Source organism: Micropterus salmoides, unplaced genomic scaffold, assembly GCF_014851395.1.
Source record: "Micropterus salmoides isolate LMB-PRFRI ecotype aquatic unplaced genomic scaffold, ASM1485139v1 Ms_hic_scaffold_12, whole genome shotgun sequence".
NCBI lineage: Eukaryota > Metazoa > Chordata > Actinopteri > Centrarchiformes > Centrarchidae > Micropterus > Micropterus salmoides.
The window spans coordinates 34,919,083-34,936,103 of NW_024040263.1; the positions used below are offsets into that span (position 1 = coordinate 34,919,083).

The following is a 17,021-nucleotide window of genomic DNA, read 5'->3' on the forward strand; positions in this document are numbered from 1 at the left end:
GTGAGGGGCTGCCACGCTGAAGGCTCTGTCCACAGAAGTCCACAGTCTGGTGAGGTGGACAGAGACCAAGCCCTTATCGGTGGACCTCAGGTTTCCGTGACGGAGTGGAGAAGGTCCAGTAGGTACAGGGGGCAGTGGCATGGAGGGATTTATAGGGGAGGAGGAGTGAAGCGGGGTGAGGATTGGGGTGATGTGCTGCCACGGCCTTGTGTGAGTGAGAGTTCTGGACATATTGCAGCCTGTCCAGGACCTTGCTGGGTACCCGTACAGGACACCATTGCAGTAGTCGAAGCGGGAGGTGATGAAGGCGTGGATGAGAGACTCTGTCACAGAGTCTGAGAGTGAAGGTCGAAGTCTGGAGATATTTGAGGTGGTAGAAGGCAGACTTGGTAATGAGTTTGACATGTGACTGGAATGAGATGGTGAAGTTCAAAATGACACCAAGGTTGCAGACTTCCTGGGATGGGGAGATGGAGCAACCACCCACTATGAGTAGATCACCTACCCTCAGGATTACTTTCACTTTGCTGTTTTAGGTTTTCCACAATTACAATTGTGTTGTTTTATGAGTTATAGTTTGAGTATAAATCTATTATGGCTGTGTGTATGTGGACTGCAAACTTGCTTACTCACAGTTGGGGGATAATTTCCGCCGCCTGGAGTCAGATCTCCAAAAAAGGGATAAGCTGATGGACGGCTTTGTCTCTGTGCTGCTGCAGAGGTCTCCCACTCTCGCTGTCCAATCAGCCTGATCACCCACCTCCCTGATGTCTCCAGTGGTCTCAGATTCAAAGGCCGCCTCCAGGCCACAAGATTTGTTTGGGGTTTCTCCACAATTCTCTCTAACCGCTACAAGATCCTACTGGATAGGGCTCTGGTCCATTCTGGCGATGCCCCTGAAGTCTCAACTCCTCCGGGCTCCAACCCCTTCCTGCTGCTCCTCCTCACTGATGGAGGCTAAAACCAACAGGCACCAACGTCGGTCGCCAGGTGCTTCTCCTAAGGTGTTACTCACAGCGCAGCCTTACTGGCTACCGTTACACTCAGCGCCCTAAAACTCTCTCCCATCCGGGTCCTGGCACCAATGTAACTGTCTGTCCTGAGTACGTACCTCACGGTCCTGACTTGAACCGGCGACCTCAGGTACACGAGGGGGACATGCTAACGATAAACACTGAAGGAATCCCAACCTGGAGAAGCTGACTGCAGCAAAGGCAATTGTGGTAAAGGCATGAACTCCCATAATCCCATGCTTCTTCCCAACACTACGTACAAGAGTTTGTGCCCAGGGGCCGCTGTATTTTTAATCCGTGCTAGAGTACAAGTACCTCAAAAATCTACAGTAGCCTACAGTACTTGAGAAATTGCATCACTTAAAGGTTCATTGTTTTAGATTTGAGGGCCTCTATTTGCAAAATATAGCGATAACATTCACAAGCATGTTTTCATTAGTGTATAATCACCTAAAAATAAGAATCACTTCATTTTCGTTGCCCTAAAATGACAGCTGGCCGCCTCGAGGCGTGATTTGGGCTGCTGCGAGACATCTCCAACAGCGGTTTGCATGACTGAGGTTATACTAGAGGCCAAAAAAGATACAGGCTTTAAAGGGCGCAGCTTTGGTTTCAGAGATCAGAGACATAATGAAGAAATATAATAAACACAGGTGTAGATGTGAGATCTATGGACGCCTACCTGAACCGCAGGGTGGTGTGGAGTTTCCTGGCCCACACAGGAAGCCGGTGGAGATCCAGTCGTCCATCTCCCAATTAGTCAATTGTCTAAATAGGTGACAGGGGAGGAGGAGGGCCTGAGGACGAGTGGGGACACGCTTCACCATCATAAACGTAATCTGGTGTCACATCACAGCCGTCCTCTTGAGTGAAGATGCACAGTGCTGACTCTGGGTCTGCCTACTGTGACGGCCCTCTGTGTGGTTGTGCCATGTTCGCAGGTTTGTGTAACAGATAGGCGGGGCCGTCCTCTTGGGCTGACGGGGAGCACCTGGGCCCAGAGCACCCGATCCGTATTAAAGCTGCCACCATCGGTCTCTCAGAGAGACGATCTCCATGTGCTTTGTTTGCTTCCTTTATCATTTCTTAAATAAACCCCTTAGTTCAAGTGCGTGTTTTGGTGTCTCTCCCTTTATGTGCAATATGCAACCTTATTTTAGAAGCGTGGCTTCGATATCTGAATTGCATTAGTGCTTCCTGACTTTTTTTTTGCTTTGTGTCAGAGCACACTGAGGGACAGTTAAAAGGACAGACAGACTGGTGGTTTTAGTTTTGTCCAACTTAAAATAGATTGGCACGATGCTGAGTGAGGTTCACTCTGTTGTGGGAGCAGACCACAAACAGTTCAGGTAGTTAAAAGAAGACTGTCTTTGGATATCAGACTTCAAGTAAGAAACAAAAGAAATAAGAGGAAGATTCTTTATTTCGTAGAAACATTCGTGCAAAGGTTCATAAAAACGCGGTTTTGGAAGAAGTCTGTTTGTGTGGAGTTCACAGAGCCGTAGTGTCTCCGTGGTCTCTGTTCCAGCGGACGTAAAGCTCCAGAGTCTGCAGACAGACGCTCCTCTTGATCTTATTCAGAGACTCCTCAAAGTCTCTGAAGCAAATGTTTCGGACCTGTGCAGAAGACAGAAGCACGGGAAACGGAAATATTTACTCCGTATTTTCAGGTGCTGCTGCACACTTTCCATTCACAACTTTTAACTCCACCACATTATTTGATGCACCGCTAACTTTAACTAAATCATTTAAAGTTAGCGTTACATTTTTAGTCAACAGGAAATTAATCTATTTTGTTCATTTACTTCTTTCCTTATTGACTAATTAGATACATGGTTATGACCTGACAGTGAAACTAAACTTCCTAACTTTTCATCAGTCCTCAGGTTATTTACTGCAGCTGAAATCTAAATGTGAACACAGTGTTGGGGTTGAGTTTGAGCGGTGTCTCCGCAGTAAAAACCCTCCGCACTGAAACATTAAGAGGCTTTAGGGTGACATTTAAAGTTTGGGGAGTAAGTTTATTCAATAAATGATCACATGATTACATCATCAGCTGGGGTGGAGTGAACTCACCTCGCTGGCCTCCATGTTCCTCACTTGTTCTGGACGCAGCTCTGCCGAAACACAAACAAACTTCATCTGAACAAACAGAACAACGTTCCCAGTCCTGAAATCTTTTTTCCAGGAACCCCCATTGAAGCCGGTTTTCAGAGCAGTGTGAAGCTTTCTGCTCACAGGGATCACTTTTACATCAGTCTGAACATCCGACTCATTATATTACTTTATATATGTATTATGAGTCCTTACTAGGCAAATCCCTGTTTGAACTAAACTCATTGGTCCCTGTATCATTACCGAACCGCAACCTGCACTCAAACAGGTTTACCTCTCTGGTCAACTCTTCTGGCCGCTTTCAGTTATCTGCGGCCAGTGACTGGAACGAATAACAACTCTTAGCATTTAAAGGACCTCTGTTCTCTTACCTGGTTAAATAAAGGCTAAATAAATAAATATATGACAGCAAATAAGGGAAAGCAGAGCTGGTTGCCTTAAACCATCATTAAAGGGGCATTATGGAGTTTCCAGCGGCCACTAGCGGTGCAGTTCTAAGACTGCAACCAGGCGTGTGCTCGTACGCGTGCTCGCTTGAACTCATGAGCGAGCAGAATCCGAAACACGACCACTTTCATACAGAAATCCTGCAATAAACGCAGGAACACCAGCATGCAGGCTGTGGCTTTTCACCAGACATGTTCAGGCTCTGTTACTTCAGCGTTCCTGGCTCAGAGGCAGATCAACACCGGCGCCGTAACGTTACTTCATTCAGCGCAGCGAGCCGCATATCGGCACAATCCTCCCGGAAAAAGGCAGAGTGACAGCAGCTATAGACAGACAGAGCTGGAAACTCAGGTAAACTCCCGCTGCAACGTTACAGTAACAGTTTTATCAGCTGCAGGTTGAACTAATCCGTGCTCGTTACATGATCACGGTACATTTACTGCATTTAGCCGACGTGCTACATCGTTAGCTCGCCTGCTGCTTTCAGTAACTATCTTTACTTTCAGTGAATCTTTCACCGGAGGCTCAGCAGTGTCAGCACAGCTACATGTACTGGATGATAATGAAACGGTTAGTGAGCTGGACTGAATATTATGAGGAGATTGTGTCACACTTTAGAACAGTTAGACCGCAGTGAGTAACTTTACTGTAACTAGTGTCAGTGGATGACTCTTCCTTCCTCTGGGTTGTTTTTGTTGCAGTGTTTTATGTTATGTGGGTCACGTTAGTGACGGAGAGGAGGAGAAGCTGTGTACCTGAGTATTGGTAAAATGACAATAAACATAAACTGAACGTTACGAAGCAAACAGCAGGTCCGAGCTACTGTAGCGTTAGCTGGCTGCATCACTATAGGCTAACGTTACTAAACAAATCGCTCCACATTTGCTTTTTGCTTCTTACATCCTTTCTTGCAGGCTAAATCTACAGTGCTACACAGGATAGTAACACGGGTGCCGTTAGTTGGTGAATTAAAGTGGAAAGCGATATAACTTTGCACTGGATAACATTAGTAACTGTCTAATCTTGACGGAAAGAGTTGGCGAGAGTGTAACATGGTATCCCAGTATTGAGGATCATAAATGACCAGAAACTTTCCCTCATCTTGTTTATCGTTTGTGTGGATCCAGTTAAACAAACATGACTGAAACAGAATTTAAACCAAATATATGGACTCAGGATGTAAGCACTGGACAAACACAGGAGCCACTGCTGAATAATGGAGAAACGTTCAGATACTGAGAAAAAAAAATACAATTTGTAAAAGTTATGCTTTTACAAACTGTATTTCTGTAACCCTTCTTTAACAGCTTTCAAGTTTTCTCTGGTTTGAACTTCACACAGTGCCAATTGTCCCCATATCTGAGTGGAGTTTTGTGACCAGACCAGAATGCCAATTTGAATTTGAAGACAAAGTAAGACAGCAGACAATAAAAAGAGCTGATAAAGTTTCACTTGAAGACTGTGTCTCACCTCTGATTGGTCCCAGGGAGGCATCTTTAGCCAATGAGGTGAGGTCACTGCCGGAGTATCCTTCTGTCATTCTAAACCAATCAGAAACAGAAACTCTTTTCTTAAACACAGTGTGTCTCTGCCCCTGCTGGATATAAAGTGCAGTGCGAACGCATCATTGTGCTTCATTGAAGCTCCGAGCACTGGGGATCGGGGGGGACGTCTTCCTCACACGCCACAAACAAGTTTGGAGTTCTGTGAAGACTAATAAATGAATAAGTGATGGAAGCTGACCTGGCCAGCTGGCTCAGCTCTCTGTGCGTCAGCGGGTTTCCATGTTTCCCCAACAGGTTCTTCAGCAGCTTGAAGCGAGTCTGACAAGAGAAGCAGCAGCAGCAGCGTCACGTCAGTCAGACAAACCTTTAATTTACATGTTTAAAATCTGTAACTGATGCTGAACTCACCTCCTCGTCTGGCAGAGCTACGTAAACACGCTTAGCAAAACGCCTGCAAATAAACAACAGACACAAAGCTGAGTGAAGGGCTGCCACTAACCATCATCACGACAGCATTATTTCTTCCAGCATCCTTTGCACTATGCTCCATCACACTGTGTACATGTATATGTATGAGTACATGTGTACATGTATGAGTACATGTGTACATGTATGAGTACATGTGTACATGTATATGTATGAGTACATGTGTACATGTATGAGTACCTGTATATCATATCCACCTTCAACATGTACATAATGAGAATAATAGTTTACTCCTGCATCCTTTGCACTCTGATCACTGCACTATTTGTCAATATGTCTATTGTTTTGTTCATAGTGTGTATATAAGTGTTGTCTATACTGTAGTTTGTGTCTGATTTTATTTTATTATTATTATTGTATTATGGTATTTTTAGTAAGTAAGCACATCGTGAGCAATGTACAATCCTGAGTCAAATTCCTCGTATGTGTACACATACCTGGCAATAAAGCTGATTCTGATCACTGTTGATTATTTTCTCCATTAATATATTAGTTGTTTGGTCTTTATAATGTCAGAAAACAGTGTCTGACATCCACAGCCTGAGATGACATCATCAAATCTCATGACAAAGAGGCACAAAATGACAACAAACCGGAACACCTTGAGCTCCACGAGAACTGGGTAACTCCACTTGCAGATGAAGATCATGTGAAATGATCTACAATGTACCTTCTGACACGATCATTTTGTTAAAGACAGGGAGATCTGACCTGAGAACAGCCTCGTCCAGCTCCTGAGGCCTGTTGGTGGCTCCCATCACCAAAACCCGGTCGTCCCCTCCTGACTGGACCTGGAACAAGTGTTTACGCATCAGTGTTTGCTGACGGTTCCTGCAGCTAACGCCACACCAGAAACAGGCTCAAGGCTGCATTACCCCGTCAAACTCGATGAGGAATTCGGTCTTTAGGCGTCGGCTGGCGTCGTGCTCGCCCTCCCGTCGTTCACACAGCAGACTGTCCACTTCATCTGAACACAAACAGCAGCATTAACACAACCGCCGTCGCCCGGTTTGCAGATCAAACCCCAGATTTAGAGTGAGCGTTACCGATGAAGATGATGGAGGGCTGCAGCTCTCTGGCCACAGAGAACAGAGCTCGGACCAGCTTCTCCCCTTCACCCACCTGCACAGACAGACAGACAGACAGCCGATCAGTCACCATCCATCACCTGCTCACTCCTGCTTTGATTAAGCGTAGTTTAGGTGTCAGTGAACAGTGAAAGATGGCCACGAGTGTCCCAGTGCAGCAGACAAGAGAAGTTATTTTACTCACGTATTTGGAGGTTAAGCTGGCGGCGCTGATGTTGAAGAAGGTGGCGTTGGACTCAGCAGCCACAGCTTTAGCCTGGAGTCAATAAAAGCATCTTTAATTTACAGGAAACTCAAAACCATGAATTTAAGTCTTAATACTGTGTGTGGCAGATTTTTAGGTTGTCTTACCATCAACTCTTAGAAATGTCACCAATGGATTCTATATTGTTACGTCACCTAAACTGTATTATCTTTATTCCCTGGTTCAAAGCTACGTTAACGACACACGTTAATGACCTGCGAGCTTTCATGTCATCAAGACTGCTGTATAAAGTATCCAGACTAAAACTAGTTAGAAGTAAAAGCTGCTACATTTAGATTTCAGAATGAACAGCGAAGAAAACAAACACTTGTCAAGCTCAGAATCAGGACTGAAGCTCACATTTTTAATGGCCAAATGAGCCATTTCATTTGTTTGTTGTAAACAAACAATTAATCTAATATATGTATTTATATATATTATTTTTAACCACTGAAATTAACAAGTGAGAAGGGAAATATTGCTGAAGTCAAACCCATCAGTTGGTTTCTGAGACTCACCAGCATCGTCTTGCCGTTGCCGGGTGGACCGAACAGAAGAAGTCCTCTGGCTGGAGTACGCAGTCCTGTAAACAGCTAGAGAAGAAGAAAATCTGCTGACACACCAAAACTTCCAGACACTGAAATCAGAAACTTCACCCTGCTGTTATTAAAGCAAATCAGAAAACCAAAGTTTACAAAGCTTAGTGTCAGGACTTGAACTCACCTCCGGCCTCAGCGCCGGCAGGATGACGATCTCCTGCAGCGCCTGCTTCGCCAGATTCTGACCGGCAACGTCTTCAAACCTCACAGACGATCCGCTGAAACACACGATCAACGCAACCGACAAACCAGCACAGACACACAATCAATCCCAAAGAACCAATAACTCAGCCGGTCTGATCTTCATTCAGAGTAAACTGAATCTTCTTGTGCTCTATAGACCAAACGATTATTTCATTAACCAAGAAACTAATCTGCGGGTTTATCCATAATGAAAACAATTGTTAGTCGCAGCAGTCAGTACAGACGCACAGCTGCAGGCTTCGACGCAGACTACAGTCTCCCTGCTCCACGTGTTCCACCAGAAAACAAGAAGACGACCTCTTGGTTTTCTGACTGCTGAACGCAAATGAGACCAGGACTGCAGAAGCAGAGCGATGATGCAGGAGATCCGTACCATCATAAAGCTCTGTGCAGTGTGCTGGTGTCTGTAAACCTTCAGGTGCGTCTCTCACCTGTCCACGATCTCGTTGAGGATGAGGTTGGCGAGCTTCCCGTCTACGTTCTTCAAGTTCTTCGTGTCCTTCTTCTTCAGCGGGCTCGACGTCGGGGAGCTGACTTTAACGGCGTGCCGACTTGTTCTGCCCTGCAGGAAGAGTCCGACACCTTGTGTTCATCACTGTGGACTAACCTGAGGGACGGCACCTCGGACAGTTCCTGTCACGGTCATCGCGTTTAACCTGTGAACACACCTTACTGTTACTGTGGGCGGGGGGGCGCTGCGAGCCGAGGTCTGATGGGCGATGGAGCCTCGTCGCGGAAGAACAGGACGTCTTTGGGAGGGGCTTTGGTCGGCTGGATGGTGCCGGACAAACAGAGTCTTTCTTTCTGGAGACAGCGCCACCTGCTGACCAACACGCACACATTTCATTTGTTGCTCACATGAAAAAAACTAAATCCCAATATTCTAATTACATACAGATGGTGACAAATGACAGGAAGAACCAGAACAGCTTCAGGGCTCCTCGCCAATGTAGTGCATGATGCTGTAATTTGAGACTGCTGCTGCTTCAAAAGGGACGGTTCTGAAGCAAGGATTTCTTATTTCATTAAATGAGACGTTGCCTCGTCTCCTATGCTCGCACCTCAGGAGGGAGGGACTAAAACGTGAGGGGAGGAGGCGCAAACTAAGAAATGAGAAAGGTCTACGGTGTACGTTGCCTCCTCTGAACCTCAGCAGAACGTACCTGAGCGCAGGTGGGCAGTATGGTAGGCGGGCTCAGTGTAAATGTCTGTCTGAGCCCCGGACCCCGACAGCACCTTGACTAAAACAACAAGGAAGAAGAAAAAACACATTTCACAGAAGAAAAGATCAGAAGAGGTCAACTGACAAGATCAAAAACTACCAAGAGATCCTAAAAGGCCACAAGGAGACACAACACGGCCACAAGGAGACACACCACGGCCACAAGGAGACACACCACGGCCACAAGGAGACACAACACGGCCACAAGGAGACACACCACGACCACAAGGAGACACACCACGACCACAAGGAGACACACCACGGCCACAAGGAGACACAAAGAGACACACCACGGCCACGAGGAGACACACCACGACACACCACGGCCACAAGGAGACACACCACGGCCACGAGGAGACACACCACGACACACCACGGCCACGAGGAGACACACCACGACACACCACGGCCACGAGGAGACACACCACGACACACCACGGCCACGAGGAGACACACCACGGCCACAAGGAGACACAAAGAGACACCACGGCCACGAGGAGACACACCACGGCCACGAGGAGACACACCACGGCCACGAGGAGACACACCACGGCCACGAGGAGACACAAAGAGACACACCACAGCCACAAAGAGACACACCACGACCACATGGAGACACACCACGGCCACAAGGAGACACAAAGAGACACACCACGACCACGAGGAGACACACCACGACCACATGGAGACACACCACGGCCACAAGGAGACACAACACGACCACAAGGAGACACACCACGGCCACAAGGAGACACAAAGAGACACACCACGGCCACAAGGAGACACAACACGACCACAAGGAGACACACCACGGCCACAAGGAGACACAAAGAGACACACCACGGCCACAAGGAGACACAAAGAGACACACCACGGCCACAAAGAGACACACCACGGCCACAAGGAGACACACCACGGCCACAAGGAGACACAAAGAGACACACCACGGCCACAAGGAGACACAAAGAGACACACCACGGCCACAAGGAGACACAAAGAGACACACCACGGCCACAAGGAGACACAAAGAGACACACCACGGCCACAAAGAGACACACCACGGCCACAAGGAGACACACCACGGCCACAAGGAGACACACCACGGCCACAAGGAGACACAAAGAGACACAACACGGCCACAAGGAGACACAACACGACCACAAGGAGACACAACACGACCACAAGGAGACACAACACGACCACAAGGAGACACAAAGAGACACAAAGAGACACACCACGGCCACAAAGAGACACAAAGAGACACACCACGGCCACAAAGAGACACAAAGAGACACACCACGGCCACAAGGAGACACACCACGGCCACAAGGAGACACACCACGGCCACAAGGAGACACACCACGGCCACAAGGAGACACAACAGGGCCACAAAGAGACACAAAGAGACACACCACGACCACGAGGAGACACACCACGACCACATGGAGACACACCACGACCACATGGAGACACACCACGGCCACAAGGAGACACACCACGGCCACAAGGAGACACACCACGGCCACAAAGAGACACACCACGGCCACAAAGAGACACACCACGGCCACAAAGAGACACACCACGGCCACAAGGAGACACACCACGGCCACAAGGAGACACAAAGAGACACACCACGACCACGAGGAGACACACCACGACCACATGGAGACACACCACGGCCACGAGGAGACACACCACGACCACATGGAGACACACCACGACCACATGGAGACACACCACGACCACAAGGAGACACAAAGAGACACACCACGGCCACAAAGAGACACAAAGAGACACACCACGGCCACAAAGAGACACACCACGGCCACAAAGAGACACACCACGGCCACAAGGAGACACACCACGGCCACAAGGAGACACAAAGAGACACACCACGGCCACAAGGAGACACAAAGAGACACACCACGGCCACAAGGAGACACAAAGAGACACACCACGGCCACATGGAGACACACCACGGCCACAAGGAGACACAAAGAGACACACCACGGCCACAAGGAGACACAAAGAGACACACCACGACCACATGGAGACACACCACGACACACCACGGCCACGAGGAGACACACCACGACACACCACGGCCACGAGGAGACACACCACGACACACCACGGCCACGAGGAGACACACCACGGCCACGAGGAGACACACCACGGCCACGAGGAGACACACCACGACACACCACGGCCACGAGGAGACACACCACGACACACCACGGCCACGAGGAGACACACCACGACACACCACGGCCACGAGGAGACACACCACAGCCACAAGGAGACACAAAGAGACACACCACGGCCACGAGGAGACACACCACGGCCACGAGGAGACACACCACGGCCACGAGGAGACACACCACGGCCACAAAGAGACACAAAGAGACACACCACAGCCACAAAGAGACACACCACGACCACATGGAGACACACCACGGCCACAAGGAGACACAAAGAGACACACCACGACCACGAGGAGACACACCACGACCACATGGAGACACACCACGGCCACAAGGAGACACAACACGACCACAAGGAGACACACCACGGCCACAAGGAGACACAAAGAGACACACCACGGCCACAAGGAGACACAACACGACCACAAGGAGACACACCACGGCCACAAGGAGACACAAAGAGACACACCACGGCCACAAGGAGACACAAAGAGACACACCACGGCCACAAAGAGACACACCACGGCCACAAGGAGACACACCACGGCCACAAGGAGACACACCACGGCCACAAGGAGACACACCACGGCCACAAGGAGACACAAAGAGACACACCACGGCCACAAGGAGACACAAAGAGACACACCACGGCCACAAGGAGACACAAAGAGACACACCACGGCCACAAAGAGACACACCACGGCCACAAAGAGACACACCACGGCCACAAGGAGACACACCACGGCCACAAGGAGACACACCACGGCCACAAGGAGACACAAAGAGACACAACACGGCCACAAGGAGACACAACACGACCACAAGGAGACACAACACGACCACAAGGAGACACAACACGACCACAAGGAGACACAACACGACCACAAGGAGACACAACACGACCACAAGGAGACACAAAGAGACACAAAGAGACACACCACGGCCACAAAGAGACACAAAGAGACACACCACGGCCACAAAGAGACACAAAGAGACACACCACGGCCACAAGGAGACACACCACGGCCACAAGGAGACACACCACGGCCACAAGGAGACACAACAGGGCCACAAAGAGACACAAAGAGACACACCACGACCACGAGGAGACACACCACGACCACATGGAGACACACCACGGCCACAAGGAGACACACCACGGCCACAAGGAGACACACCACGGCCACAAAGAGACACACCACGGCCACAAAGAGACACACCACGGCCACAAGGAGACACAAAGAGACACACCACGACCACGAGGAGACACACCACGACCACATGGAGACACACCACGGCCACGAGGAGACACACCACGACCACATGGAGACACACCACGACCACATGGAGACACACCACGACCACAAGGAGACACAAAGAGACACACCACGGCCACAAGGAGACACACCACGGCCACAAGGAGACACACCACGGCCACAAGGAGACACAAAGAGACACACCACGGCCACAAGGAGACACAAAGAGACACACCACGGCCACATGGAGACACACCACGGCCACAAGGAGACACAAAGAGACACACCACGGCCACAAGGAGACACAAAGAGACACACCACGGCCACAAGGAGACACAAAGAGACACACCACGGCCACAAGGAGACACACCACGGCCACAAGGAGACACACCACGGCCACAAGGAGACACAAAGAGACACACCACGGCCACAAGGAGACACAAAGAGACACACCACGGCCACATGGAGACACACCACGGCCACAAGGAGACACAAAGAGACACACCACGGCCACAAGGAGACACAAAGAGACACACCACGGCCACAAGGAGACACAAAGAGACACACCACGGCCACAAGGAGACACCACGGCCACAAGGAGACACAAAGAGACACACCACGGCCACAAGGAGACACAAAGAGACACACCACGGCCACATGGAGACACACCACGGCCACGAGGAGACACACCACGGCCACGAGGAGACACACCACGACCACAAGGAGACACAAAGAGACACACCACGACCACAAGGAGACACAAAGAGACACACCACGACCACAAAGAGACACAAAGAGACACACCACGACCACAAAGAGACACAAAGAGACACAACACGGCCACAAGGAGACACAACACGACCACAAGGAGACACAACACGACCACAAGGAGACACAAAGAGACACACCACGGCCACAAAGAGACACACCACGGCCACAAAGAGACACAAGGAGACACACCACGGCCACAAGGAGACACACCACGGCCACAAGGAGACACACCACGGCCACAAGGAGACACACCACGGCCACAAGGAGACACACCACGGCCACAAAGAGACACACCACGGCCACAAAGAGACACAAAGAGACACACCACGGCCACATGGAGACACACCACGGCCACAAGGAGACACAAAGAGGCACACCACGGCCACAAGGAGAGCCACAAGGAGACACAACACGACCACAAGGAGACACAAAGAGACACACCACGGCCACAAAGAGACACACCACGACCACAAAGAGACACACCACGGCCACAAAGAGACACACCACGGCCACAAAGAGACACACCACGGCCACAAAGAGACACACCACGGCCACAAAGAGACACACCACGGCCACAAAGAGACACACCACGGCCACAAAGAGACACACCACGGCCACAAAGAGACACAAGGAGACACACCACGACCACAAAGAGACACAACACGGCCACAAAGAGACACAAGGAGACACAACACGGCCACAAGGAGACACAAAGAGACCAGATCTGAGGACATTCAGCACCAGAGACGTAGTGAAACCACCCAAAGCTACCTAAAGACTGCAGTCGGTCTTTAGCCATGATCAGGTTGGAGGTCATCTGTTTCTGCAGACGTCTGTCACGCTCATATGTCTCTCCTGGAAGAGAGACAGAAAACACAACTTGACTAAAGCTGGACTTCATCTCCTCACAGAATCAGGAACGAACGATGATCGTCATTACAGTCGGGTCCTCTCCTGATGAACTCAAGCTGAGGATGACGTGACGTCATGACTACAGGTACAGCCAGCTGATGTGGTTTCAATAACAACAGATGCTGGGCCGCTCGGTTTCCCTTCCTGCTCAGTTTGTCCATGTCGGGCTTCGGTCTCCCTGCAGTGAATAAACTGTGGACTCACCGCTTCCTGCAATCTGGATGGCGACGCCCTTCTCCAGCTCGGTGATGCCTCGTTGGTACCAGACCACCGCCTGCTGCTTGTCACCTGATAACACATCAGCCAATTAAAGCCCTCGAAACTAAGTGTGTGTGAGAGAGAACTGAGGCTTTTATTGTGAAGAAGAAGAAGAATATAGACTTAAAGGAAAAGTTCAACATTTTGGGAAATAAGCTGCTTAACTTTCTTGCAAGATCAATACCACTTTCATGTCTGCACGGTTAATATGAAGCTGGTGGTTAGCTTAGCTTAGCATAAAGAGTGGAAACAGAGGGAAACAGCTAGCCTGTCCAAAGACAATAAACTCCACCTCCCAGCTCCTCTGAAGCTCACCGATTAAAATCTGGTTTGTTTCATCTGCACAAATAATTTGGTCAGACCAATGAATGAAACGATAACTTTAATTAGAGAGTCCGGTATCGACAGCAGGGACCGTGGCAGCTCCGCGGGTCAGGACTATGGATCTGCTGGATCCTGATACACTTCCACATCTAACTGACCTTCAGCTGCACACAGAGGCTGAAGAGTTCAGCTTAACACCTTAACCGCATCCTGCAATCCTTACTGTTAAGTTATTTTGCATTATTTCTATGCAGATTTAATGACAGAGTTTAATTTGGATACATTTAGAAATTCAAATGCATCAGTTTTCTCCTCCTGCTGCACAGTTCAGCCTTTGTGGTCACCATTTAATTAAAACCTTCACAAAGATTTGTCCAAACATGTGCTGTTAAATCAAATCTTCAGAAGGTTTTATAAAGAAAGACACGCTTCACTTTAGTCACACAGCCAAAACAACAAATCCCCATGTTTCTACATCCACTGCAATAAGACGGCTGAACTAATCTGGTTCCTTCTGGTCCAGTATGAGGATTTCCTGTTTCCCTTTGAGTTTGGACTCACTTTAACAAACTGATGACATAATACTGAAGATGATTGTTAGGTGCAGCAGCTCTCTGAGAGGGTGTCTGGCTCCAGCTGATCAATAATCAATCAGTCATCACAGAAAGAGTCATCAGCTGCAGGACACCGGCTCCCTGATGGAGTCGATTCCCTGATTTAAACCCTGCGGGGGGGTCAAAGCTGTCACGCGCTGCAAAAAATATTCTAGGCTACTTTATTACAACAAAACCAAGAACTGATACTGATCCAGAACCCTCTGTGGTCCATTCTTCACACACACATCATGCAGCTGATCAGTCTGATGCAGCAGCAAAGGGGGAAAACGCTATCACCGGATACCTTGCTCGTCCTCATCGATCCTCAGCGCCGCAGACATGAACTCGAAGGCCCGGCCGTGGTGGCTCCTGACCCGCTCGCCTGGTTCCGGGCTCCCGCCGCCGTCCCGCTGCTGCCGCTTCGCGCCGCCAGGCTCGTCGGCTCGGGGCTCGGCTCTGCCAGCGGCCGCGGTGCGCCTCCACAGCCAGCGGAGGAGCGACCGCAGCAGGGACAGCACGGCCAGCAGCGGGTAGGACACGGACCACAGCACGCTCAGCTTCCCGGCACCGTCACCGGCGGGGACTCTGTCCAGCGGAGCCGCGGAACTCCCGGTCCGCTTCCTGCCGCTTCTTCCCCAGAGACTCATTCAGGTCCATATTCAGTCCACAGCATACCGGTCCGGTTCAGCCCCGAGAGCCGCTGCAGGTCAGACTAACGCGCTGCTGTTTCACAGACCGCTTCTTCTTTGTGTTTACTGGCGGGTCACGATCCAACACGGTGCTGCCACCTGCTGGGCCGGAGTGTGTCCAGTCCGCCAAGGGCCCCCAGGTTGTCTCCATCTCATTGGGGTCTACATAAAATTATAATATCAACTATGACGGGCCCTCCAGCCTCCATCTTGTGGCCCCAGTCTTGTTTCACTCTGTGTTAATTTGTTGTAAAGTTATGTTTTATCAATTTTTTTTTTAACTCTTTTCTGTGTTTAGTGATTAAGTTAACGGAAAGCTCGTGGGACGTTGAATCAGTCCATCACAGCAGAACTAAAGCTGCAACCAACAATGATTTTTTATCACAACATGACAGTATTTTCTTTATTAATCTTTAATAAATCGATTTGATTATTCACTGAATAAAATGTCAGTAAATACTGAATGCTGTCATTTTGTCCTGAAGCGCAGGTGTTTGTTTTTCTGACCAACTGTCAAAATGCAGACGTCGTGTTTATGATCACAGAAAACTGAAAACTAGCAAATATTTGCAGTTTAGGAGCCAGAACCAGTGACCTGTCGGTGTGTTTGTTTAAAAACAGAAAGTCATCAATTAGCCTATCAGTTAATTGGTTAACCCTCACCTTTCATGTGGTGTGAGAATAATCTGAAACATTTGAACTGGGAAAATACATTTCAAGTCAGAACAACAACTCGGACAGTCTGGGAAAATGTTGGGACATGACTTTATATTATGCAGACTCGGTTTTTATTAATGCACGGATTGCATATCGTTTGCTCACATGTAATTTGTAATATGGTGGCAGGTTGATATTTATTAGCATTACCTCTGATAACACGTCAGGTATGAAATATGTTGTTTTAGGGAATGTGCTGCAGCAAACATCACCTACACACAGCACTCACACTGTTACCACTGAAAGGAGGAGCACGTGAATGCAGCATGCTCAGCTCTGCAGAACTGGTCGGTTTCTGTGTTTAATTGGGGGCCAGTAGGAGCCAGTATCACATTTTTTGCCCCGGGGCCCCTGGAGGGGGACCGGCCCTG

General features: G+C 49.3%; 1 protein-coding gene across 2 annotated transcripts; it reads right to left on the bottom strand.

Moving 5' to 3' along the window:
* Nucleotides 1-2,418: 2,418 nt before the first annotated feature.
* LOC119899856 (spastin-like) lies at nt 2,419-16,325 on the bottom strand. 2 transcript variants are annotated; one of them, XM_038714649.1, is made up of 17 exons: nt 15,549-16,325; nt 14,271-14,354; nt 13,926-14,009; nt 8,865-8,942; nt 8,370-8,524; nt 8,133-8,263; nt 7,622-7,715; nt 7,417-7,491; nt 6,839-6,910; nt 6,613-6,688; nt 6,442-6,533; nt 6,278-6,357; nt 5,489-5,531; nt 5,319-5,398; nt 5,046-5,116; nt 3,090-3,130; nt 2,419-2,630 (listed from the first exon to the last, which is right to left on the bottom strand). In XM_038714649.1, the coding sequence occupies exons 1-17, from the start codon at nt 15,889-15,891 to the stop codon at nt 2,505-2,507; spliced, it is 1,725 nt and encodes a 574-aa protein (XP_038570577.1). In that variant the 5' UTR covers nt 15,892-16,325; the 3' UTR covers nt 2,419-2,504. The 2 variants fall into 2 exon arrangements, with proteins under 2 accessions (XP_038570577.1, XP_038570578.1); XM_038714650.1 differs by having other exon boundaries at nt 8,370-8,521; nt 15,549-16,323.
* Nucleotides 16,326-17,021: the final 696 nt, after the last annotated feature.